Source organism: Vicugna pacos, chromosome 8 (assembly GCF_048564905.1).
Source record: "Vicugna pacos chromosome 8, VicPac4, whole genome shotgun sequence".
Taxonomy (NCBI): domain Eukaryota; kingdom Metazoa; phylum Chordata; class Mammalia; order Artiodactyla; family Camelidae; genus Vicugna; species Vicugna pacos.
The window spans coordinates 64,453,376-64,479,121 of record NC_132994.1 but is presented as its reverse complement, the minus strand read 5'-3'; the positions used below and the strand labels follow the sequence as shown (position 1 = coordinate 64,479,121).

Below are 25,746 nucleotides of genomic sequence, written 5' to 3'. Positions count from 1 at the left end.
AGAAGAAACTGGTAAGTTTGACTACAGTGAAATTAAGAATTGCTATCTATCAAAAAAGTACCAATATAAGGCATGCCAGAGAGTGGGAGAAGAGATTTACAATATGTATAAATAGACAAAGGGCTAGTCTATAGAAGTCCTACAAATCAAAGAAAAATATAAATAACTTAATATCCGAGTAGCCATTTCACAAAAGAGGAAATCCAAATGGCCAAACATATGAAACGGCATTTAATCACTAGTTAATAGGAAAATACAAAATTAAAATCACAGAGTTACTGCCATACACTAAGAGGGCAACAAGAAAAATCTAGTAATACCAAGTACTGGTAGAGATGTGAAGCAACAGGAACCCTGATACACTGCTGATAGAAATATAAGTCAATTCAATCAGTTTAAAAAAGTTTTTGCAGTATCTATGGTCACTCTATGAACCTGCAACAACACTGCCAAAGAAATGAGTGCCTGTATGATAAGTGTACCTATTATGCATCTGGACTTACGTATACTGTGAATATGCAGCATTGTGAATATCTCCAAATCAGAAACAATCCGAAATATTCATCCAGAGTAGGATTAATAAATGCATTCTGCTAACGTTCCTACAATGGAATGCTGTACTGCAATGAAGATGAACCATATGCACAAAGAAGGATGAATCTTACAAACATAATGTTGAATGGAAGAAGTCACTCATCATTCAGCATATACTGTATGGTTCCATTTAGCTAAAGTTCAAGATTAAATATCATTTATGGAAGTGCAGTTAGGTAGGAAATGCATAAAAGTAATGATATGAGTTACTACTAGGGAAAAGGGAGGTAGTTACGAAGAGGAAAAAGCCAGCAGAGGACTTGCAAGGTACTAATAATGTTCCATTTTTTGATCAGTGTGGTGATTAAATAGGTGTTTGCTAAGCTTCACATTTGTGTTTTATGCATATGTTGATGTCTGTTATTTTTCACAATATACAATGTGCTCACATGGAAATATTTCCATGTTTACTACTGAATGGAAAAAAAGCAAACTAAAGGACAATATGTAGGGTATGGTCAATTTAAAAATCATGTGTGTGCAATTTATTCATATGTATATTTACATGTCTAGAAAACTTAAGAGGGAAGAAGAGGGGCTTTCTTTTCCATCTCACACATCTCTGCACTGCTTAAATTTTTTATATTCAACACTTGTTACTTTGATATTACTCCTTAAAAAGCAATGAAGAAAGAACTTAACATGGCATTTTCTGAAATAGTTAACAATCATGTCACCCATGATCAAGGCAGAGTCAGTGTAACATTTAGAGTAACTGTTCTTCTTACTTAGTACTTAAAAGTAAGTGTTTAAAAAAATGCAGCAATTAGCTCTGAGTATTATTTAGCTTGCATGGGATTTTTCTGAAAACAGAAACCCTCCAGAGAGGAAATTTTTGAAGTTTTCTGATACTCACCAACCAGCTGCACTCTCCCTGAAGACAAAAGCATTGGATCGTCCTTTCTGACATTATTTATTGAGTCATCTACTAGCTCTTTAATGTGGTCAATTCCTATGACTTTTCCACTAGACCCAACCTGGAAGTGAGAGAATAATTCAATAGTTCACTGTTCTAAATTTGTTTTTCAAAGTGTTTCTTTATCCAAAGTCATATTCTGCAATGAGAAATCAAGACAAATAAAAAGCTTAAGCCTCCAATTAGACTGTTAAACACTCAGTTTACTATAAATTATTTGTCAAGTACAAACTTCTCAACTATAACCTCAAATGAATAATGATATTTCAGTAATTAAGAAGCTAGAATAAATTACAAAAACTTGTAATACTAAGAAAGGTGTTATCTTTCTTCAATTTCTAATTTTAAAATCCAGGACCCTGAAATGGGACTTAGCTACCAATATTAAACGGCAGTTACTAGTGCAACCATCTTTTATTTAAATCCCATTTAAAAGTGTGACTTTAAATATAAAAATGTTACATAAAAACTTTTATAGGGATTTCTACACCTGATTCTACTCCCGTATTTGGAAAATATAAAAATACTAAAAAGGTCCCAAGTATAAATATTAATTGTAAAATAAACTTAACACTATAAAGGCTCTGAAGTCAGACTACCTGGATTCACAAATAAGTTTCACCACTTACTTACAAATGTATATCCTTGACAAGTTATTCTATCAATCAGATTCCTTAGTTGTAAAATGAGGAGAAAAGAGGTACATACCTCATAAATGATGTGAGTAGTAAATAAGAGAATACATGAAAAGTGTTCAGAACAGTGACTAGCACATGATAAATGTGTGAAAACCATTCATTAATACCATTTTTAAAAAGATAACACAGAAATCTAATGACTTTTTAAATGATTATGCCTCTGAAACCATAAATATGTTAAGTATAGAGAACAAGTCATTAATTAAAGAGCATTCCTAGTATTTAATTATATCCCATTAGTGAGGGTTTAACTTGTACAAAACAAGTCAAACAACGGAAAAGAAATATTTGAATCCTTATTGTGTGCCAGGCACTGTTCTGGATGCTTAGGATACATCAATGAAAACAATTAAGACAAAATTCCCACCTCCCTGGAGCTTACATTCCGGTAGTCTGTCGATTATGTATTCACAGCAAAATAAATGGATTCTAGTCCAAAAAGGATCCATAAACCATAATTTAACTAGACCAGAACCTTCCAAGTTGGCCTCCAGGAAGAAGATTTCTCAGAATCAACCTCATTTGATTATCTGAGCAGAGATGAACCTTTACTACAAGGTGCTTGAGTAGGCCTCCAGACTTACACTCTGGATAGTCATTTACTAGATAAGACTCCAGTGATAAAATTTGGAGTATAAAGAACAAGGCATTCTCCTAAGTGCATTTTTCTTAATGTAAAAAAAGCTCTCCTTCAATCCTGATAAACCTGTAGGAGTGTCTGGAAATCAGGCTTTATTATGTTCTGCTAGATGAGAACTGGGAAGAATGAAGTTTGGGAGATACTGGTTGTCACTCTGCAATCACAGGAGCACATATGATAATGAAGCCAACATGTGGAAGAAAGCAAAGTCAAATCAAGAACTGGAGAGAAACCCATTGTCCATAACATCATCTCATCTTCTTCTGAATCCAGCCATACAAGAAGCCAGATATACCTCTAGACTTTTCCATTATATAAACCAAATAAATTTCTTTTTAGTTCTGCCAGTTTGGACTCAATGGTCTGTCACTTCAACCAAAAAAAAACTAAGTGATACATACTCCAACTGCTATCTTAATAGAACTTACAAAGAAAGAAAGAAAAAAACCCTTAAAACTGCTAGTGAAAAAAATATATAGCCAAATCACATAATATGCTTCTGTCAGGCCAGAATGGAAAACAAAGCTCTTACCATACGTGCAAAACATGCAGTAAGGATTCCACTTCCAGATCCTACATCAAGAGCTTTAGCTCCTTCATGCAATTGATCAAAGAGAAGTTCTAGTGCATATGCATGCTGCCAAAAGAAAACAAAGCAAGTATTCTTTTTTTTTTTCAAGATTCTATAAAGTATACATACCATGGCATATAAATAAAGTTGCTAGCTTTATACCAATTTTCCTACTATTGTCATCTACCAAAACAATGAAAACATATTATATACTTATACACGGGAATTACATAAGAAAATTCTTGTTTGATTAAAATTCTTGCATTTAGATAAAGTGTTTCAGTAATTTTAGATCTCTAGTGTGTGAATTTTTTAAATTTAAATTCAAATTCAAAGTCAAAAGCTACAAAATGATTTACAATAAAAAGTCTCCAGCCTACCCTTGTGAGTCCACAACCAGTCTCACTTCCTGAGGGCAACCAGCAACCAGTGTTACCAGTTTCCTGTGATTTCTTCCAAACGTATTCATTTTATGTATATACTAGCAAATACATATGCATTTATAAATTTGTTAATCTTGAGGGAGCTTCCCTGTCAATACTTAAACAGTGTGTTCACTTTTTTATGGCTGAGGAGTATATTCTTCTATAAATACATTATAATAACAAATATGCCTAATGAGAGATATTTAAGTGGGCTTCAATCTTCTATAACAAGAGATGAAATAATTTTAAAAGGTGTATCTGTAAGAAAAAATAATCTTTTCAATAATCTTGTAAAGTATATCTGTAGGATAAATTCCTAAAAGTGGAATTAAGGGGTCCAAATGAACATATGTTTGTTTACAGTATACATAAATTGTAAATCAAATAAAATCATGTTGGTTATGCTTTGGACCAAACCAAGAAATAAAGCCTTATCTACTCCATCCTCTTTATAAACTTACATTTCAGTGCTTTTCCAAAATATGAGGTTAGAACTAATAAAGGTTACCTCAAAAGCTGTCCTTAAATGCCTGGTATGTCCATTATTAAAAATCATCAGAGCCAGTAGCAATAGCACATTCACTACCAGATCTTGGTTGACAAAAATACACATCCATGAATCCACAGTGGTAATAAGTAAATACATTCTTTTATACATACATAAATGGAAAAAAAGGGGGAAACTGTTTCCAACTGTTTCAAATATAGATGGAATGATGAACTTAGGTTGCTAGTTGGCAATTATTTCAGTAATAACTGATTCAGGTAAAAATCATAAATGGATGCTAAAACTGGTGAATTATCATTTGATGAGTAACAGGATATTTACATCATCTCAAAGTGTTTGCCCAAGACACATTAATTACAAAAGGGAAAAACAGTAACTTTACAATGGAGTTCAGAAGTTTCTTGGTAGAGAAACCTGACTGACTAGAACTACGTTAATCAGATGATTAAAGTTAATATCACCAATAATGGGACACACTGTTATCACATGACATCTGCTAAAATACATCACTTCTGGGATATTTCAGGCAAAAATGTACAACTCATATCTAATCATGAAGAAATATCAGACAAATCTAAATTGACAGGCAGTCTATAAAGTAACTGGCCTGTATTCATAAAAACTTTTGAGACCATGAGAAAAGACTGAAGGACTTTTCCAGATTAAAAAAGACTAAAAAGACATGACAATTGAATGAAATTTCTGACCTGCAATTTTCTTTTCCTATAAAGGACACTACTAGAACAACTGTTATCTAAATAAGGTTTGTAAATTGGCTAACAACGTTGTATTGATGTTAATTTCCTGATTTTGAGGACTGTACTGTGATTATGTAACTGAATGCCCTATTTTTAAAGGTAAAGAGCATTCTGCCTGCAAATAACTACCAAAGAATTCATAAAAAAGGAGACAGATACATACATATTTATGAATTATGTGTGTGTGTGTATATATTTATATATATATATATATTTATGGAGAGAAATAGTGAAAGTAAATGATACAGCAAATGTAGTAAAATGGTAACATTTGGGGAATATGGGTAAAAAGTACATGGGAATTTTTTGTACTATTCTTATAACATTTCTGTGAGTGTGAAATTATGTCAAAAATTTTTTTTAATTTTAATTAGCAGGAACAGGTAATATTCAAAATGGAGAATAGAACAGAAACTCCCTATTCTGGAAAACTAATTTAGGTGATAAAAGCTAGAATACTGGTTACCTAGAAGATGGAGGTTGACCAAGAAAAGAAACCTTTCTGACTGAGGGAGCCTTCTAGGGTGCAGGAAATGTTCTGTATCTTGATGTGCATAGTGGTTACACATATGTACACATGTAAACATTCATCAAGCCATACACTTAAGATTTGTGTACTTTATTGCATACTTATTATAATTTAACAAAAGTGTTTTGAAATACTTTTATTCCAATCACTAAAAGTGGGTGATCAGATATTTGTGCATGATGTGATGCAACAAAAGAACCATTAGGAACTGTTCTTGAAAAGAAAAGAAAAAAAAAAAGAACAAGTTAAATACCACTAGGTAACATTTATCCATGTTTAGAATATGGGGAATTCTATAGGACAAATGGACAAGTTTTGTCAATAAATAAATGGCATTTTTAAAAAGAGGGACTGTTAAAATTAAGAGACTAAAAAGACTAAAAAGGTGCAATGGAAGGATCTTGCTTGGATCCTGATTTAAGCAAATTAACTGTAAAAGAATTTTTTGAAAAACCTGGCAAAATTTGAACACGGACTAGGTATAAGACAGTATTAAGGAACTTTGTTAGGTATAATACGGTATTGTAGTTGTGTTTTTAGTCTCTCAGATTTATACTAAAGTATTTAGGGGTGAAATAATATTACGTTTGGGATTTGCTTTCAAATACTTCGGCAAAAGAGAAACAATCAAATAAAACAAAATTAACAAATTGTAATTACTGAAGTTGGGTGATGGCTACGTAAGGTTTCATTATACAATTCTACTTGCATGTGTGGTGTTGGAAATTTTTTCCATACTAAAAAGTTTTTTTTAAAAAAGAAAGAAGTTAAGGCTATCTTTTTCCACAATAACATAAAAAGAGAAGGCCACTGATAGATGCAGCCTCATATAACACAAGGATTTTCAAACCATGTTCTAGAAAGTCATTAAGGTTCCACAGAAATGTAGACCGGTGTGTTTGGGAAAAGAGTAATAGAGAAATGTCTAAATTTATCAATTTTTCATACAGACTTTTTTGTAAAGAGTTTCTTGCCTAATGAGTAAAAACCACTAGTACTATGAAAAAGAGCCCTGGATTAAATGTCCCGAGTACTAGGTTCTATCAGTTCTGCATTCATTAGCCCCATGACATTTGAAATTATTTTTAGCCTTTATTCCTCAGTTTCCATATCATTAAAATGGAGAGAAAAACGTTGCTCTGATTCTGCCTTCTCCACAGAAGTACCATTGTAAACGGAAGTGATGAAGTATGGAAGTATGTCATAAACTCTAAAGGTCTTACAAATAAAAGGTATAACATTTACATTAATGAAAATTCAACTATTACAGCACAATGACCTGATGCTGCTATTCTTCAAGGTACTTCAAAGTCATTTATACAGGCAAAATCAAATTAATCGAACTTTTACTTCCATTTAGTGTGTTTTTGATAAACTCTCTCTTAGGAAATCTCACATGTAACTGTCAGACAATCAGTGGCTTCACATTTTTGGTTAGAGAACAAAATGACTTGGTTAATAAAATATTCTGGTTACTCCCCTTTCCCCTTTCTCCTGCTATCCTGCCCCATCTGTTCCCTTTCTAAACAAGCCAATCCTAAAGCCACTGAGTTGGGCTGAGCAAGGTAGTTAGTTGCCCATGCCCAGGTGGCAGAGAGGGTAGCTACAGTGTCCAGGTAGAAGTGTCAGAGTCCAAGCAGGGTGAGGAGGGCATCTGTGTTTACATATGGGAGCAGATCCAAACAGGAGTCAGAATCCAAGCTAGATGAGGAAGCTTTCTGCACAACACGGTGGATCAGTGCCAGGTGTGACATAAATGGTGGAGAAGGTAGAGTAGGGGAAGGGTGGGGGGAAATTGGCTATATACCGTGGGATTGATGGAATAAATATTATTAAGGAAAAAGGAACCAGGTTTCTCACTGTTAGAAAAGGTAGTTAAATATAAAAAGAGAGAAAATAAGAAACTATTAGCTCGACAGTGTAGAAGGCTGGCAGACACCACCTTAATCAAGTGAGTATCAGCAGTTAATGGGACAAATCAAAACTGTACTCTGTCTGACACAATGTAATGAGAACCCAGCATCACTTCTGTGATAGTCCCACCAAAGAGGCATAACCTGAATAGAATTATGAGGGAACACTAGACAACCCAAACAGAAGGACATCAGCAAAATAACTGGCCTGACTTCTTCAAAAGAGTCAAGGCCATAAAAGTCAAAGAAAGGCTGAGGAACTGGTTCAGATCGCAGGAGACTAAAAGAGTAGTGATTCTGCACTGGATCCTTCTGCTGTCGAGGACACCACAGGGACAACAGGAAAAATTTGAAAGGAGTTTGAACATTAGATGGTAGTAATGTATCAATGTTCATGTCCTGGTTTTGATGGCTATACTGTGGTTGTGTAGGAGAATGTCCTTCGTAGGAAATACACTACACTCTCAAGTAATCGAGGGTGATGGGGCATCATTTCAGGAATTTGCTTTCAAATGGAGTAAAGAAAGAAAGGTTCTTCATAGTGTACTTGCAAATTTTCTGTAAGTTTGAGATTGTTTCAAAATTTTTAAAACTCTAACCTATCTTTCTTTGATGTTTCAAAATGATACAGCAGGATACTAACTCTGAATTATTATGAACATCAACCAGTGGAACAAGAAAGTGTCAGTTAATGAGGTTTCTATGAAACACACTGGATTAACTTTTACTGAGGAGACTGCTGGAGACATTTTATTTAGTCAAAGCTATTGCTTTTAGACAAGAGGCTTAGCCCAAAGGATGGAGTCTCTAATAATAGAGAGTTTGTGAACTTTTTTCAGGAAGAAGATCTGTAGCTTTTATCAAATTCTTAAAAATGATCTGGAGTCCCTGAAAGTTTAATTTCCATTAATAAGTATCATATTTGTATGAAATAAAGAAATAAAGTAACTGGAAATACAATGAACACCCTTTCTCCTCATATAGTCACCAACTGTTTATATTGTACCATACTATGTTACCAAATCATCTGAAAATATGCTGTAGACGTCATAGTACGACACTTCTAAATACTTCAGCATGTATCTGCCAAAACCAACAAACTAGGACATCCTCCTTTGCAACCACACCACCATTACCACACTCAAGAAAATTATAAATTTAGTATCATCCAACATACACACCACACTCAGATTTCCTCAGTTGTCCCTCAAAATTCTTCTCTGTTTTCCCCTCAATCCATTCAAAGTTCATAAACTGCATTTGCCAGTCCAGAATATTCTCCCCGCACCTCTGTTCCACCCACCACTTTTCTTTGTTCATCAGAGTACTGGCTCCTTTTAAAAGTCCTGTCCAGTTGGTTGTCCTGCATAATAATTCACATTCTAGATGTGTCAATTTCCTCACAGATTCAGATCAAGGACCTTTAGCAAGAACACCACACAGGGCACCTCCCACTGCACCATATCAGGATGCACATAACATTGGGCTGTCTTACTACTAAACTTGCCAAGCTTTACCACTCAGTAAACATGGTAACTACTAGATCACTCCATTTTCAAAGTATATTTTTCTCTTTATAATTAATAAGTAACATGTAGAATAATTATTCGAGACTACATGGATATCTTCCCCCAACAACATTCCTCTTAATGGTTTTAGATTAATTGATGATCTTTGCCTAATTCAATTATTATGTTAATGATTACAAAAAAACTGATTTTTTTTTTGAGCAGAGAAAGGTTTATTACAGGGCCAAACAAGGAGAATGGGTGGCTCATGCTCGAAAAACCCAAACTCCACAAAAAATGATTTTTAAAATTCTATTATTCCTTCTACATTTATTAATTGGTATTCTTCTGTTTTTCATTTTTTTCTTGCCTTGTTTTCTTTTTTTTTTCAATCTCTATTGACTCTTGGATTTTTGTTTCTGAAAACACTATCTTCACTATCTATCATTTTTTGATTCTCAAATTGTCTCCCATTTGGCTTCTGGGAGTCTCTTCAAACCTGCTCCTATGTCCTCCTGACATTATCCTCATTAGCCTTTGAGTACTTCTTCACTTTCTGAAATTTAGTCACTTTTCCATGAAGCTTTAGTCTCTTTCAGTGAGAAATGGTATTTGGGATTCAATATCTGGAGGCTAAGTATGCTCCCTACTACCAGGATGCCATTTCACATTTTTCTATAATTAAGACTTTGGAAAATATTCTAAATCTGTGACTTTGAGGTTCAATAAACACAGTTATAGAAATGGTCAATAAGCACATGAAAAGATGTTCAACATCATTATTATTAGGGAAATGCAAATCAAAGACACAATGAGACTTACTTCGTAGCTACAATGATGGACAAAATAAACAAAACATACAAGTGTTGAGGAGGAAGTGGAGAAACTAGAACCTTCACATATTGTTGGTGGGATTGTAAAATGGTGTAGCCACCTTGGAAGTTCCTCAAAATATTAAACATAGAATTACTGTATGATCCAGCAAATTCTACCCCTAAGTACATACCTAAGAGAACTGAAAATATATGCACACATGAAAACCTATACATTAATGTTCAAAATAGCATTTTTCATAGCAGCTAGAAAGTAGGAACAAGCCAAATGCCCATCAACTGATGAATAAACAAAATGTGGTATATCCATACAATGAACTATTATCTGGCAATAAAAAGAAATGAAGTACACATGCTACAACATAGATAAACCTTGAAAATATTGTGCAAAATATAAAAAGCCAGTCACAAAAGGCTATATATTGTATTATTCCATTTATGTAAAATGCCCAGAATAGACACAGAAACAAAAAGTAGATTACTAGTTGCCAGGATCTGAGCAGAATGAGAGATGGAACTAACTGCTAATGGGTACAGAGTTTCTTTCTGAAGTGATGAAAATGTTCTGAAATTAGATGGTGGTAATGTTTGTGTAACTTTGAATAGATTAAAAACCACAAACTATGTACTTTAAAAGGGTAAATTATATCTTAATAAAGCTATTATTTTTGTTTAAAAATGCACCCTTTGCCATGGAGTTACAGCTATGTTTCATTTGGCAGTAAACTGAACACTCAGCACCAAACTTTAAGGAAAAAAAAGAAAACTGACACTGTATTTATCTGAAAACATACCCCTTTGGGCAATTTCCCAAACATATTGGGTACCAATTCTCTAAAATAGCTATTAGGATTAAATGAACACATAAATCTTTCATTTTAAGGAGTTCAAACTGTGTGCAGGGATCTTAAGACTACATTTTTTTTGGTTAATTATTAATTTCTTCGAATAGGTAATGCATACAAAAGCCATTCCTATCCCAAAGCAAAAAAAAAAAAAAAAAAGAAGAAGAAGAAGAAAAAAAAGAACCTGATAATATACAGAAGGTATACAATGATAAGCAGATCTCACCTCCACTCCTATGCCTCCAATCATCTAATTCCCTACTTTAGAAGAAATCATTTTCAGTTTTCACGCTTATAGGAAGTTATGTATGTGTATTTATTTGATTGTTGTATATTACAGAATACTCTAAATATTCTTCTGCATTCCACTTTTATGATACTTCTTGAAGAATCTTGCCAAATTCGTATTTACAGAGCTTCTTCATTTCACAGTTTCACAGTAATTCACTGTACAGATATACCACAATTTATTAACCATCCACTATTAGTGGACTAGTAATGATTACTGGGTTTTTTTGCTATTATAAATAATGTGCCAGTGAATATCTTTAGTCATTCTGCATTTGTGCAAATATATTATGGGATAAATATCTTGAAATAAAACTGAGAGCCTAAGGTATATTTATTTCACACTTCATAGCTACTGCCAAACTGCCTTCCAAAAACACTATCAATTTACTCTCGACCAAAAAAAAAATATGTTGACTTTCAGTTTCCTTTTTGTAATACAATGTTACAAATTTTTTATTTCTAATGATAGGGAAAAAATGGTACTTCACCGTAATGCTAATTTGCAGCTGACTTAATCTAAGTGAAGATGACATCTTTTCATCTGTTTAAATGCCAATGTCAATGTATTTCTTTTTCTATGGATTATCATTCTTGTACTTTATCCATTTTCTTTTGGGTTTACTGATATTTTACTTCTTAATTTATAGGATACACACATACATATATATACTCCATATACATATATATATGGAAATTTGCCCCATACTGTCATATGCATTTCAAATATTTCCCTCAGTTTTTCTTCTTTGAATTTGCTTGTAATATTTTCTCTCCGCAGAAATCCCAGATTTTTATGTTACAAAATATATTAGGCTTTTTAATGGCTTCTGGGTCTTTGGCTACGTTTTAAAGTCATTTCTATTCAATATTTATAAATAATTTTCCTATTTTTTCTTCTAGCATAATGATCAGTTCACTATGACTTTATGCGCAGAATTTATCTTAGTGTAAAGAAGACTTTAAGTTTAAATAAGAATTTCTCCAATGCCAAATACTTGCAGAGAATCAGGAAAGCTACTGTTCTTTTCACCAAAAACCAACAGAGTACTTATTTAAATAACTGACATTTAAAACCCAAGAAAATTCGCAACAGATAAAAAGCGCAAACTTAAAACAGGTCATTCTCAAAATTATACAGCTAGACATAGCTACTATACTTGACCAACACCTAATGAATATGAAACAATATTACACTTGCAATGTCTTTAATATGTTCATTATATGATTTAAAATATTCTCTCCCTTAAGTAACTCATCACTAAATAAATAACCTTTTATATCCAACTTTACATGATCAGATTAGATACTAATGACAACCACCAAAAACTTTAATGACAGCTTCTACCAAAAAGAATTCCTTCTATACACCTTGTATTAAGAATAAGATGCTTGTTACCAATTTCTATAATTCAGATGATAAAACCGATATGCTTAGAAGTTTAAAATGTTCTTTAAACCTTTTTTACCGAAGAAAACAGTCTTAGAGGAAAAATGTGATTCATTTGTACCCAAATGACCAAAGTTAACTTACCATATGTGGAGCACTGATTGTTGCTTGGAACCCTGCAAAAGAAGAGAACTACTGATACATTCAGCTGCAAAAACTTATGAAGTACTCCGTGTAATTCCTTTTCTAACATCCATAAGTTATTTTTCTTTTTTTTCTTTTCTTTTCATAAGTTATTTTTCATAATAATTATTTTTATGACCTCAAGAAAATAACACTTTGATTTTGTACTTTAGAGTACTGTCATTACGCAGTTACAATTAGAGAATACAATCATGCCAAAGGCTCGTGTACTCATCTAACAGAACAGCCCCACTATTTCCAAAAATGTCTTCTCCTATATAGTTAGCTAAAAAAGGAAGAAGTTCATTAAGTTGAGTTGACAAATTTGTGATGTTTTGTCTTCAATTTATAAAAAGAAAATAAGCTTCCATATATCACTGAGTATGCAAAATCTTCACAAAATTAAATTGTTTCATATTTTTGGCACTTTTAAAAACTAGAACAACTGGCACTCAGAACAGCTTGAGATTAATGAACTACTTCAACTTACTCTTTATACTATCACCTGATGTTAATTTATACAACCTTTTCTTAGTTTCTAGCTTTTAGTTTTTTCTTCCAGTGTTGCTCTCTCAAAGCTTATTTACCTGCTTCTGCATCTGAAGCAATTTTCACTGAGCGGTGGCAGCAGGTGCCTTCGGGGTTCAGAAGCTCCCCAGGATCTTCTCTGCTGACTGTTAAAGTGCTTCAAAAGAAGACAGCATGGCTGCTGGCCGACAGAATCCTGAGGCACCTCTAAGCCTCAAAGGCGCCCACTGCCAAGGCTCAGCAGTTCAGCAAAACCTGCTTCAGGAGAAGGACTTAAATACAGAACTTTCTAAAAACAAGCACAAACCAAAAAATTGAGGGCAAGAGAAGCAGGGAAGTCAGTAATAACTTACTTACACATTCTCTTTAATGTTGATTTTAGAAACTGATGCTAATGCAAAAAAACCTTAGTCAACATTAAGAACCCTAAAAGAAAACTCAGCACGCAGCTTAAACTCTAAGTTCTCATTAAAAGTATATTTTAAGAAAAATTTTATGAAATTCTTATATATATCACATAGTGTTTAAGAAAATAGAAAAGACACTTCATATACGACATTTTATTTAAATGGTTTGGATTATGAAACTTACTAAGACATAAAATTCTAAAATTAGTGAGGTAATAATAGATAAATACCTGTGTCCCACTCTATTTTTATTTACAAAAATTATAGAGTAAATGAGTAAAATTTGTGACATTTTCAGAAACTCAACTCTTACCTATTGATTGTGGAGAATCCATATAGGGGTTACATTTTGCATAGTGGGAGCGGTCTGTGGCCAGCATTACTTCAAATACTTTATCTGTCTTGATGATTCCATTTTCTGAAATGAATGAAGCAGTATTTTAAGGTGGGAGTGGCATGATTCGATGCATTTTAGAGTAATTACTCTGACTACACTACAGAGACTAGGCTGGAAAAGAGCAAGTCTGAAAGCTGCTGCAATGGCCCAGGTAATCACAACTTGGTCTTTAATAATGACAGCAAGGATGAAGAAAAGTAGAAGGATTTGAGTTATATTTAGTAGGTAATGTACACCTGACTGACTAGGTGTGGAGGTGGGAGGGGAGTAATGGTTGGGATGCTGATGTCATAAACAGATTTGAGAAATCCTGGAGAAGGATCAAAGCTAAGAAGGAAAAGGGTAAGTTATTTATTCAGTTAAGGGCTATGGACCATACACATTGAGATATTCAGTGGTCAGCTGGACACATGGATCTGGGGCTCAGGAAAATGATCTAGGATAGAGACATAGATTTCTAGTTGTATAGATGGCAAATGAAGCAATGGAAGTGAACTAAAGTGCCCAGGGAAGAATATGCAGAGAAGAAAAGCAAAAGTGAACATTTAAGAGAACTGCAAAGGAAGTGGAGCCTTCAAAGTTTATGACAAGGAGCAGCCACAGAGATAGATGAAAATCAAGCAGATACACTGTTACAGAGGCCAAGAGAAACAAATTTTTCAAGAAGGAAAGCAAGGTCTATATGCTCTTCCCTCAGTGTCCATGAGAGATTGGTTCCAGGACCCCAGCAGATACCAAAATCTGTGGATGCTCAAGTATCTTATCTAAAATGGTGCAGTATTTGCATATAACCTATGCATATTCTTCTGTATACTTTAAATTATCTCTAGATTACTTATAATACCTAATTCAATTTAAATGCTATGCAAATAATTGCCAGACATGCAACAAATTCAAATTTTGCTTTTCTGAAATTTTCTGGGATTTTTTTCCAAATATTTTCAGTAGACAGTTGATTGAACCCATGGAGACAGAACCTGGAGATATAGAGGGCTGACTGTATATATTTGGTTCCCCAACTATCAATTTTTTGAGATTAAATATGTTAAATTTCAATAACCCTTACAATACCATGCACACAATTATTTGATAAAGCACTTATTAACTCATTATGTTTACTGACTATCTAACACATACTAGACACAGTGCTACATGTTTAGGATAAAAATAAACACAATAGCATAGTTCTTGTCCTTACCTAAAATCTGTAAGATTAAATTACAAACTTGATTTTAACAATCCAGAAATAAATTATGTAAACCAAAACATGCTTTGCTTAATTTGGCTACATTATGAACAACTATTTTTTTTCAGATTTCTTTTTTTTAAATTAGGTATAATTGAAACACATTATATTAATGTCATGTATACAACATGATTCAATATTTGTATATACTGCAAAATGATCACCACAATAAGTTGAGTTAACTTCCATTACCATATAGTTTTAGAATTTTTTTTCTTGCAATGAGAATTTGTAAGATGTACCCTCTTAGCAACTTTCACATATGTAATACAGTATTATTATCTATACTGGCCATACTGTACATCCCCATGAAACTTACTTTATAACTGGCAGTTTGTATCTTTTGATCACCTTCACCCACTTTGCACCCCACCCACCTCTGACAACCATTCATCTGTCTCTGTAACTATGAGCTTGGTTTTTTGTTTATTTTTTTAGACTCCACATGTAAGTCAGATCATACAGCATTTGTCTTTCTCTGTCTGCCTTATTTCACGTAGCGTAGTATCTCCAAGGTCCATTCATACTACAAATGAAAAAAGTTCACTCTTTTTAATGGATAAATAATACTCCATTGTGTGTTTTACACACACACACACACACACACACACACACCCCACAACATCAATCTATTCATTCATGGATGGACATTTAGGTTGTTTCCACTGTAAATAATACTGCAATGAACATATGAGGGTGCATATATCTTTTCAAGTCAGTGTTTTTGTTTTCTTTGGATAAATACCCAGAAATGGAATTGTTGGATCATATGGTGGTAGTATTTTTAATTTTTTGACGAACTTCCAAACCTCCACTGTTTTCCAAAATGGCTACATCAATTTACATTCTCACCAGTAGTGCACAAGGGTTCCTTTCTCTCCACAGCCTTGCAAATACTTATTATTTCTTGTCTTTTTGAGAATAACCATTCTCAGAGGTGTGAGCTGATACTTCATTGTGGTTTATGATTTGCACTTCCCTGATGATTAGTGATGCTGAGCATCTTTTCACATACCTGTTGGCCTTCTGCACGTCTTCTTTAGAAAAAAAAAAAAGTCTATTTAGATCCTCTGCCCATTTTTTTCAATTTGAATTTTGCTACTGAGTTGTATAACTTCATATATTTTGGATATTAACCCCTCATCAGATATATGATTTGCAAATATTTTCTCCCACTCAGTAGACTGCCATAACTATTTTAAAATGAGACTTTTGTAAAAGCATCATGAGAAGTTTAAAATATTTATGCAAACTAATTTAATTTATTCAACAACGGTGGAGCTTCTAGATTCTAGAGGATAATGGCAGCCACCAGAATCTGAATTTTCCCACCTGGCCACTCAAAAAAAAAAAACCTAAACCTAAAATCAAGAAGGAGCATAAACAAAAGCACACATGATCCATGCTTTCACATCACTAAGAGACAGAATATCCAGACTTCAAATTATCTATTAGTAGAAAAATAAACAAATTCCAACAAAGTTCTTGCTTTTGCTGCCAGGTGTATCTACCCCTATATAGGTAGGGGGTGAAGTTAAAAAGACTAAAGAGAAGGAAGTAGGGTATGCAGATGAAGCACAGACAAAATCTTTCCCAGAAAGAGGAAGTACAACACTAAGTACTAAAACAGTGAACACAGGTCTGGGACTTAGAAGTTCACTGCACTGGCTACAGGAAAGAATTTAATATTCAGTGGGTTAATGACAGTTCCAATACCATTCAATGATGAACGAATAGTCTTTTTCAATAAGTGGTGCTGAGACAACGGGATAGCCACATGAAAAGAATAAAGTTCAATCTTTCCCTCATACTAAATATAAAAATTAACTCAAAATGGATCAAAGATCTAAACACTAGAGCTGAAATCATAAAACTCATAGAAGAAAATATTGGGGTAAATCTTCATGACCTTGGATTTGGCAATGGATCCTACATATGACACCAAAAGCATGAACAATAAGAGAAAAAAAACAGATAAATTGGGTCTCATCAAAATTAAACACTTTTGTGCTTCAAAGGACATTATCAAGAAAGAGAAAAGATAACTCACAGAATGAGAGAAAATAATTTGTAAGTCATATATCTGAAGAAGGAATTCTATCTAGAATAAAGAATTCTTACAATTCAATGTGAAAGAACAAATAACCCAATTTTAAAATGTTCAAAGGATTTGAACAGACATATCTCCAAAGAAGATATACAAATAGCCAATAAGCATATGAAAAGATGCTAGATATCATTATTCATCAGGGAAACACAAATTAAAACCCCAGTGAGATACCATTTCATATCTACTAGTATGGCTATAATCAAAAAGTCAGATAATAACAAGTGTTGACAAGAATGTTAAATTAGAACCCTATGCACTGCAAGGAGGAACATAAAATGGTACAGCCACTTTGAAAAACAGTCTGGCAGTTCCTCAAGTGGCTAAACATATCAAAGGCCCCAGCAATTCTATTCATATGTGTATACCCAAGAGAAATGAAAACACATGTCCACACAAAAACTTGTACATGAATGTTCACAGCATTATTAAAAATATCCCCTAAGTGGAAACAACCCAAATGACCACCCACTGATGAACAGATACACAAAATGTGGTATACATCCATACAATGGAATATTATTAGGCCATAAAAAAGAATGAAGTCGAATGAAGAATTGATTCGTGCTATTACAGAGATGAACCTTGAAAACATTATGCTAAGTGAAAGAACTCAGTCACAAAAGATGACACATTGTATGATTCTATTTCATGTGCAGAATAGGAAAATCTACAGAGATAGAAAGTAGATTAGCAGGTGCTGGCGCTGATGGGTTAGGGGAATAGAAAGGCAAAACAGGCTATCTTTTTGAGGTAACAAAAGTATCAAATTGACCATGGTAATGGCTGTACATATCTGTAAATATGCTAAAAACCATTGATTTGTACAATTTAAATGAGCAAATTACATAGTGTGGAATTAGATTTTAGTAAAGCTATTTTTTAAAAAAATGTAGTGGGACCAGATGTGGCAAGCACAAGAAGCACTTGTTTCATACAAGCAGGGAAAGGACAGTGCCTCTTGATACGGCAATGAAGGAAAAGAAGGAAGAAAAGTGAGGATCCTACAGAAACAAAACAGCAATAAGATATGCCAACTCCCCCCCATTTCCCACCACTATTACCAACATCATCATCCATTAAAGAAACTGCAAGTCACTACACTGACAGAAGGTGCTCTTGAACTGTGGCCACAAAATGCCTAAAAATAGGAAAAAGAAAAAGAAAAACCAACTCCAGTCAAAGCTACTGTAAAAAGAGAACAATACGCAAATCAAAGCAATTCAGCTGATTAAACATACAATATTTAAAACTATATTCTAAGAAAACTTAACAGAAAGTAAGTAAAATTACTACCAGAAACAATCAACTTCCAAGATACATACTAATAAAACTATCAGACTTTAAAAGCAAGGAATGAAATTCTCAGCATTTCAAAGCAAAAAAAATCAAATTACCTAATAAGGATTAAAAAAAAGCAGGCAACTATCAGGTTTCTTAAGAGCAACATTCAAAGCAAAGCAAGTATGAAGTAGCATTTTCAAGAAATTCAAAGAAAGAAAGTACAAGTTAACAATAAAAAGGAGCAATGATACACCCAACAACATGAACAAATCTCAAGAATACTAATCTCAGTGAAAGAAGCCAGACTAGGAGATTTTACACTATTTGATTCCATCTATATCAAACTCTAGAAAAGTCAAAATCATAGTGGCAGCCGGCTGATTTGCAGTTGCTAGGGGTTGAGCTAATTCCTGTTCTATATCATTAGGGTTGTGGTTACACAACTGTATCTGTTACTCAAAATTTTCAAATTGTAATCTAAAATTAGGAATTTTTATGTAAATTATACCTCAATAAAGCTGAGTTTTTAAAAGTGTAAGCCAGGGATTTTACACCCAGCCAAAACTGTCCTCCAAATATTAAGGTTATAGAAAAAAAGTCTTGAATGTGCCAGAACTTCGGGAATGCTGCACACACAAGCCCTTCCTGAGGAATCTTCTAGAAGATGTACTTCATCTAACTAAGAGATGATCAGGGATACATTAGAAAAGGACACATATCCAACCTTAGAGCAAAGACTAAAAGGATGGATCGGTCTGCCTTCAGCAAGAATCCTGTCAAGCTAGTTTAGCCAGAATCCCCCATAACCTCTGATGTTTCCTCTTAGTAATTTTCTACCCACTGACCCCCACCCTGCTCCTAGGCTATGAATCCCCACTTGTCCATTCTGTACTGGAAACTGAGTTCAGTTAAAACTGAGGTCTCTCTTCCTCTATTGCAATAGCTTCTGAATATAATCTGTTTTTAACTAATTTTTTAAAAGACCAAAAGGGTAAAGACATGAGTTGAATAAAAAAACTTAAATGTTGTATATGTTCTGACAAAGTAGAAAGAATGCAACTAAAAACAATGGGAAGAGGAAAAAGAGGGAAAAGTAGAATTAGATCATTGACTGTGGACAGGAGGAATCAAAGGATACCATTTAATACTGACCAGACAGTAAACAGTTTAAAAATGGTGGTTTAAAGACACTATAAAAGGTATAAACACAAACTCTTCAAATAACAAAAGAATACTTATAAAACAATGCATGCCAACTAAAGAAATATTGTAAATAGTTACAGACTGGCAGACAAACATATCATCTTTCCATTTAAAAATATTGTAAGTTTTGGATGAATTAACCCAAATAGAAAGTATTATTTCTACACAAATAAGCTTAGGCAAACTACCTGTAAAGGTTATTAAAACAGTACAAGTATTTTTTCAAATGTTTTAAAAGCAGAGTAATAATAATAGATATATCATTTCCTAAATATTTATCATGTGCCAGACAAAATTCTAACCACATTACATGAAATACACTATCTCTTTTGAGATATAAACTTAGGAACTACGAAACAATCTTAAATTGTCTCTAACAATCCTATAAAGTAGGCACTATTATGACTCCATTTTACAAATAATAAAATTGAGTGTAGAAAGACTAAGTAGTTCAAGATCACAGAGCAAATAAGGGGTAGGGCCATTCAAATTGAGATGTTAGATTCCTGCTGACCACTTCACTGTACGGCTACTACTGTATTAAAATAGCTTAGTGACTTCTACTAATTCATTTCCCAAAATAATTCCTGAGTGGTTCATTTGCCCTGTATTCAATTCAAATTCCAGAGGGGTGATTCGTAGACTCTCATGGTCATAAGGGGCCTGAGAAGCCATCAAGTCTCACTTCTTCATAAATAGGTACCATGATCTCTACTTGAAAAGTTGCATTACTGCGGAACAGCCCTTTCCAGATTCAGATCACACTAATTATCAGAACACTTCCCTGTATTAAGAGGAAATCTCCCTCTTTATAATTCACTTACATAAACCCTTAGGCCTAGATACTCTCTTAAATAACAAAAAAAAAAATACTGAATTTTCTATCTAACCAACACTGTTTACACATCTGAACATATCATGACCACTTCAAGTCTTATCTTTTTCATGTTAAACAACCTCACTCAATACTTCAATTACTGTCATATATTCACTTACTCATTCTTCTCTAGATGTATACTTAAAGTGTGACACCTAAAATTAAACATGTGGTTTATAAGCACATTAAAAAAATCAGGTAAATTAAAGAGATTACTTCCCTTAAGCTAGATAATATACATCTTTCAAACTCATGTGAGTTTCTCTGGCTGATTTCTTACTCTGTAGAGGCATACAGAATTTATTAAAAACCCTAAATTGTTTTAAAAGCATGTCACCAGCCATTAATTAAAAAGCTGAATACATCAAGGCTCAGGATAAAGCTTTATTAAACCATTACTGGGCAGTTTCCAAAATTTTCACCCCAAGGTTTTTATTATTTGCTTTTGCCCAGGATTCTATAGTTTGAAAGATGCATAAAGCAAGCTACATTTACTAAGTTATTAAATAATTTTTCCATTTTTGGTAAGCTGACATATACAACTGCCAGTGCCCTGAAATATTTCTAGCAAACTGCAAAGTAATTTAACGTTTCACTCTGAGTGTATAGCCTAATTATGAGTAAATATGCAATTACCATTAGGCTTTCTGAATTAGTGAACAGCTTTAGAACCACCCATACTTAATTTTCATGCACCCTAAGGACCAGGGACCCTAATTAAATAATTATAATAATGGCTAATGTTGATCTAAATATGCAATTGATCCAAATGAGAAGTTAGTAGAATTCAAAAAGGAGAATGCAATTGAAACCAAGCTGTAAACCAAATAATAAAAAGCTTGAAAAATTACAGCCACATTAAGAAGGAATCTGCTTCTCTTCTCAGACTTAAGGAGTGGGGAAGGGTGAAGAGGGAGATAAATTACAGGAAAAAAAAATACTATACAAGAGTCATGATTTACCCTAAGAAAACTAAACTGTGGCATTAACTGACGAAGTGTAAAACAAGGAAAAACATTTGTCTATTCCTCTTCAATAGTAGAGAGGTCTGTGATATTAGAAACAAAGAACAGAGAATAAACTCATGGCACACTGCACAGCTCAGCAAAGTGTTGACTCAGTCATTAATGCTTGTAATGATGATTACTAATCTTCAACACTTAAAAATAAACATAGTGCAGATTTATTTACTGCCCAGAACAAAACAAAATATTACCAACTTTGACAATGTAAAAGAGCCGCTAATAAGTTGCAAAATGAGTATCCTTTCTGACAAAGTGGAAGGGTTAAGGGATACTGTCAGTTTATAAATTATGGAACAAGAAATTGAGGTTAAAGTATATTACTTAAAGTTAAAGAGGTAACCACAAAAGAGGAAGCAAAAATTGCAATATAACCATATGTGGGGAGGGGGGTAAGTTTATAGGGTGTAAATACTCAGCCATCTTGGCAGATGATGATGTCTAAAGTTGATAAAACAAGAAACAGCAGTTTAAGCATATGATTTAGAGACATGAAGACAGTCACCAGAAGGACCAAATACATAGTTAAAAGTGGTTCACTCTAAGCAGTCTGGAAGTGGGGAGGAAGAGGGCTAGCAATTACTATTTTTCATTATAAGCCCTTCGGTACTATTTTATCTTTTAACCATGTATATATATTATTTAGCTAAAAATTAATCTTAATTCTCCTAAAGTTACTATCACAGGTTGATAATATTTATATAGATGTATATACACAATGTGTGTTTGCTCTAATAAGCAAGATGTAACACGTGGCAGGTACTCTTTTTCTTTCACAATGATAGAATTTTAATTGGATGCATTATCTAGTTATGCATAGCCTTACAATTAAGTTCTTGTCAATGAGAACATAGGCAGAAATTATGTATGCAACTTCTGGATCATGCTCTTAAACTGATGTGGGTTTCCCCCTTGCCCCATTTTCCTCCCCACCAGCTAGAATATGGAAGTGTTGAGATAAACTACCTTCAACCTTGCAGATAAGGGAAAGACTTTAGGGAACACAGCAAGAAAGAAGGAGCCCAGGTCTTAAACACCATGGAATCACCATATTAGCTCCGAACTGTTTATATGTGGATTGTTATGAGAGGCAGAAACTTAGATTTTGTTTATGCCATTGTTATTTTGGTGTTTACTATAGCAGCCGAACGGGTACCCTAAAACACAAGGTATATGAAGAGTAAAGTGAGATCAGTCTGAAGAACAGGATTGGAGTTGGAGCACAGGAACAGGTTGCAGAAGACCCTTAAGAGGCCTGAAAGCTAAGCAAGAAGTGTTTATACTTGATACAGTAAGCAACAGAAGTCTGGGCAGAAAAGTGACATAATAGAAAGCAGTACACTAGGACAATCGGTGTAATGTATAGAATGAATCTGAGAGGACAGAAATTGAAAGTATGATGACCAATCAGACACTTGGAGGCACATCACTCCAAGTTAAAACTAAACCTACGCCAGGACAGTATTGATGAAAATACAATGAAAGAAGGGACTACAAAAGGCATTTGTAATAACTATTGAATTAATTTGGACAAAATTAATTAATTCTGAAAGAATCAATGACTATTCCAAGATTTTTGATCTGGGAAATAGAAGAACAGAATCCTGGCAGAAGCGGAAAAAGAAGAGTGTCTGTGTTGGTATGAAGCACTGAAAACACAGGTAAGAAAATAAACTGCAGATGGATTTCAAGCCATACAGAAACTTTCTCTAAGTTTCTGTAAGTAACTTGTTACAAAGTTACATCTCAATAAAAGAAATGTTACATTATTATATTATTGTTTTATGACTTGAACAGTTTTTAATCATCTATTCCCTATTTCTTCTCGACTAACAAAATGTCGAAGTAAACAGTAAGAAATGAACAAAATGATCATCTTTCCTTCCCATCTAGAATGATTAGGTGTGATAAGAGGTAAGTAGAGCTTGAGACACTTTTGGTACAGAAAGTCTGAAAGGGATTCGTTATAATTCACACTGTAATCACAGAATTTTAAGTGATGGCAAGTTATGATAAAGCCTATCATCCAAGTACCAGAGATTATTCAAAATACATCTTTCTCTAGACCATTGTCACTCTTAATAGATACATAAAGTCAAGTGTTTTGACACTATTTCTCAAAGGAGGATGCTCCTGGGACTCCTCAGATCTCTGACAAACTAAAATGTTATGCAAAACTCTAAAATATAGGTAATCAAATGTTAATTTCTGTGGCTCTCTCCTAAAACACAAACACACACACCTCACCGGTGATTTCACACAATCTAGGATGCAATTAAAATTACAGAATCTTGGATTTGAAAGGGTCCTCTGAGATCTATTACATAGTAAAAGCTGAGGACAAACTTCTTCCACAATATCCCTTACGGTGAAATAGTCAACCATTCTTTGCTTCAATACATCCAATGACAGAAAACAATACTTTTCAAAGCTAATTTTTTCACTGTTAGGACAGCTTTGTGAATAATTCCTTATAATAAGCCAAAATTTTTTTCTCCCATTGTCCTGGTTTGACCCTCTACTAAATGACATTTCTTCAAATATTTATATATTATTCCTCTCCTTAGCTTTCTCATTGCTAAATCAAACAACCTCCATCTCATCAAATCATCACATAAAATGCTGTTGCTCTTGTCATCTTGATCACCCTTTTCTGATAATCTTCAGTTTCTTACTACTACTCTTAAAGCACGTTGGCCAGAACTAAATGCAATACTAATAAAAACACGTGGAACAGTACAATGGAACTAAGACCTCATTAAGTAGACTGTAATACAACCTAGCATCTAGATCTAGTGCTGTCCAATAGAATTTATGATGGTGGAAATGTTCTATATCTACCCTGTGCAACAGGTTAGCCACTAGCCTCAGGTGGCTACTGAGCTCTTGAACTGTGGTTAGTACGAATGAGTGGCTGAATTTTTTATTTCAGTTAGTTTAAATTTAAGTAGATACATTTATATTAAATCCCCCCCATCATAGCTATTAAATCTTATTCAATGCACTGTAAATTTACTTACAAGTATGTACCCAGAAGACTGACTAGATGTAAGTTAAAATGAGGATGTATTCTTTTGGATTCTAAATGAGGTCCACTTCTGCTTCTTTGTTTTTATGAGGGGGGAGGTAATTGGGTTTACTTTTTATTTATATTTGGAGGAGGTACTGGGGATTGAACCCAGGACCTCATGCATGCTGAGCATGCACTCTACCACTTGAGCTATATCCCCCCTGCCTAAATGAGGTCCAAATTTCTGAAAACAGTCTCTTAGGATTTTATCACCTGGTTATATTTGGCCCACAAATGCACATGATAAAACTAGTGGAATATTCTCCTTTCCACTAGTCATGCTACAAGTGGCTAAGAAATGACATTCTAAATAGAATGACAAAATAATTTCAATTTATTTGCAGAAATAAGGATATAAAAATTATAAATTATCATTATTCTTACAAATTAAAATGCCTACCAAGGATCTTCACTTCAATGTCTTATAAGCAACTCAAACCAAACATTCCCCCAAATAAACTCCTGCTCTCCCACACATCCTTGCGTTCCCCATCTCCCCCAAAATCCCTGTTGCTCACTCATTCATTATTTCATACTCAGAAAATGGCAAATCATTGACATTGCCCAGGTCTAAAACCTTGGTGTCATATCCTTGACTCCAATCTTTCTCCCACACCCCAAATCTACACCTAGTACATTCTGTTCTGTCTCAAATGCCTGTCCCCCAGTTCTATCTGCATGGCTTGTATTTCTTCCCGGTCACCAAATCTTTATTCAAATGACACCCTAGTGAGGCCTTCTTCTGCAAACCTACCACCCCACACTCCCCATCCTTCCTCTCTACCACTTATCATGTGATTTATATTTTATTTATCTGCTCCCATTAGAAGTAAGCTATAAGAGAGAACAGATGTTTGTTTTTCACGGCTCAGTCTCCAGCGTCTGGCATATAGACGACAGTCAAATATCAGCTGACTAATTCTACAAACTATATATATATTATACATGCAAAATGACACAATCAAGAATGCAAAGGAAATATAAGTAGAAATAACTGATGCATTAG

At 33.9% G+C, this 25,746-nt stretch overlaps 1 protein-coding gene across 5 annotated transcripts in view; it reads right to left on the bottom strand.

Moving 5' to 3' along the window:
• PCMT1 (protein-L-isoaspartate (D-aspartate) O-methyltransferase) overlaps positions 1-25,746 on the bottom strand; it is a 43,171-nt gene that overhangs the window by 13,821 nt on the left and 3,604 nt on the right. For all 5 annotated transcript variants that reach the window (XR_012075068.1, XR_001459990.3, XM_006197727.2 and 2 more), the window contains exons 2-5: positions 13,848-13,952; positions 12,561-12,592; positions 3,381-3,485; positions 1,451-1,571 (exon numbers count right to left, since the gene is read on the bottom strand). Coding sequence is in view for 3 of the 5 variants with exons in the window: in XM_006197727.2 (XP_006197789.1) it covers positions 1,451-1,571; positions 3,381-3,485; positions 12,561-12,592; positions 13,848-13,952 (363 nt within the window). In the remaining 2 variants the exon portion in view is untranslated. The remainder of the gene's footprint in view (positions 1-1,450; positions 1,572-3,380; positions 3,486-12,560; positions 12,593-13,847; positions 13,953-25,746) is intronic.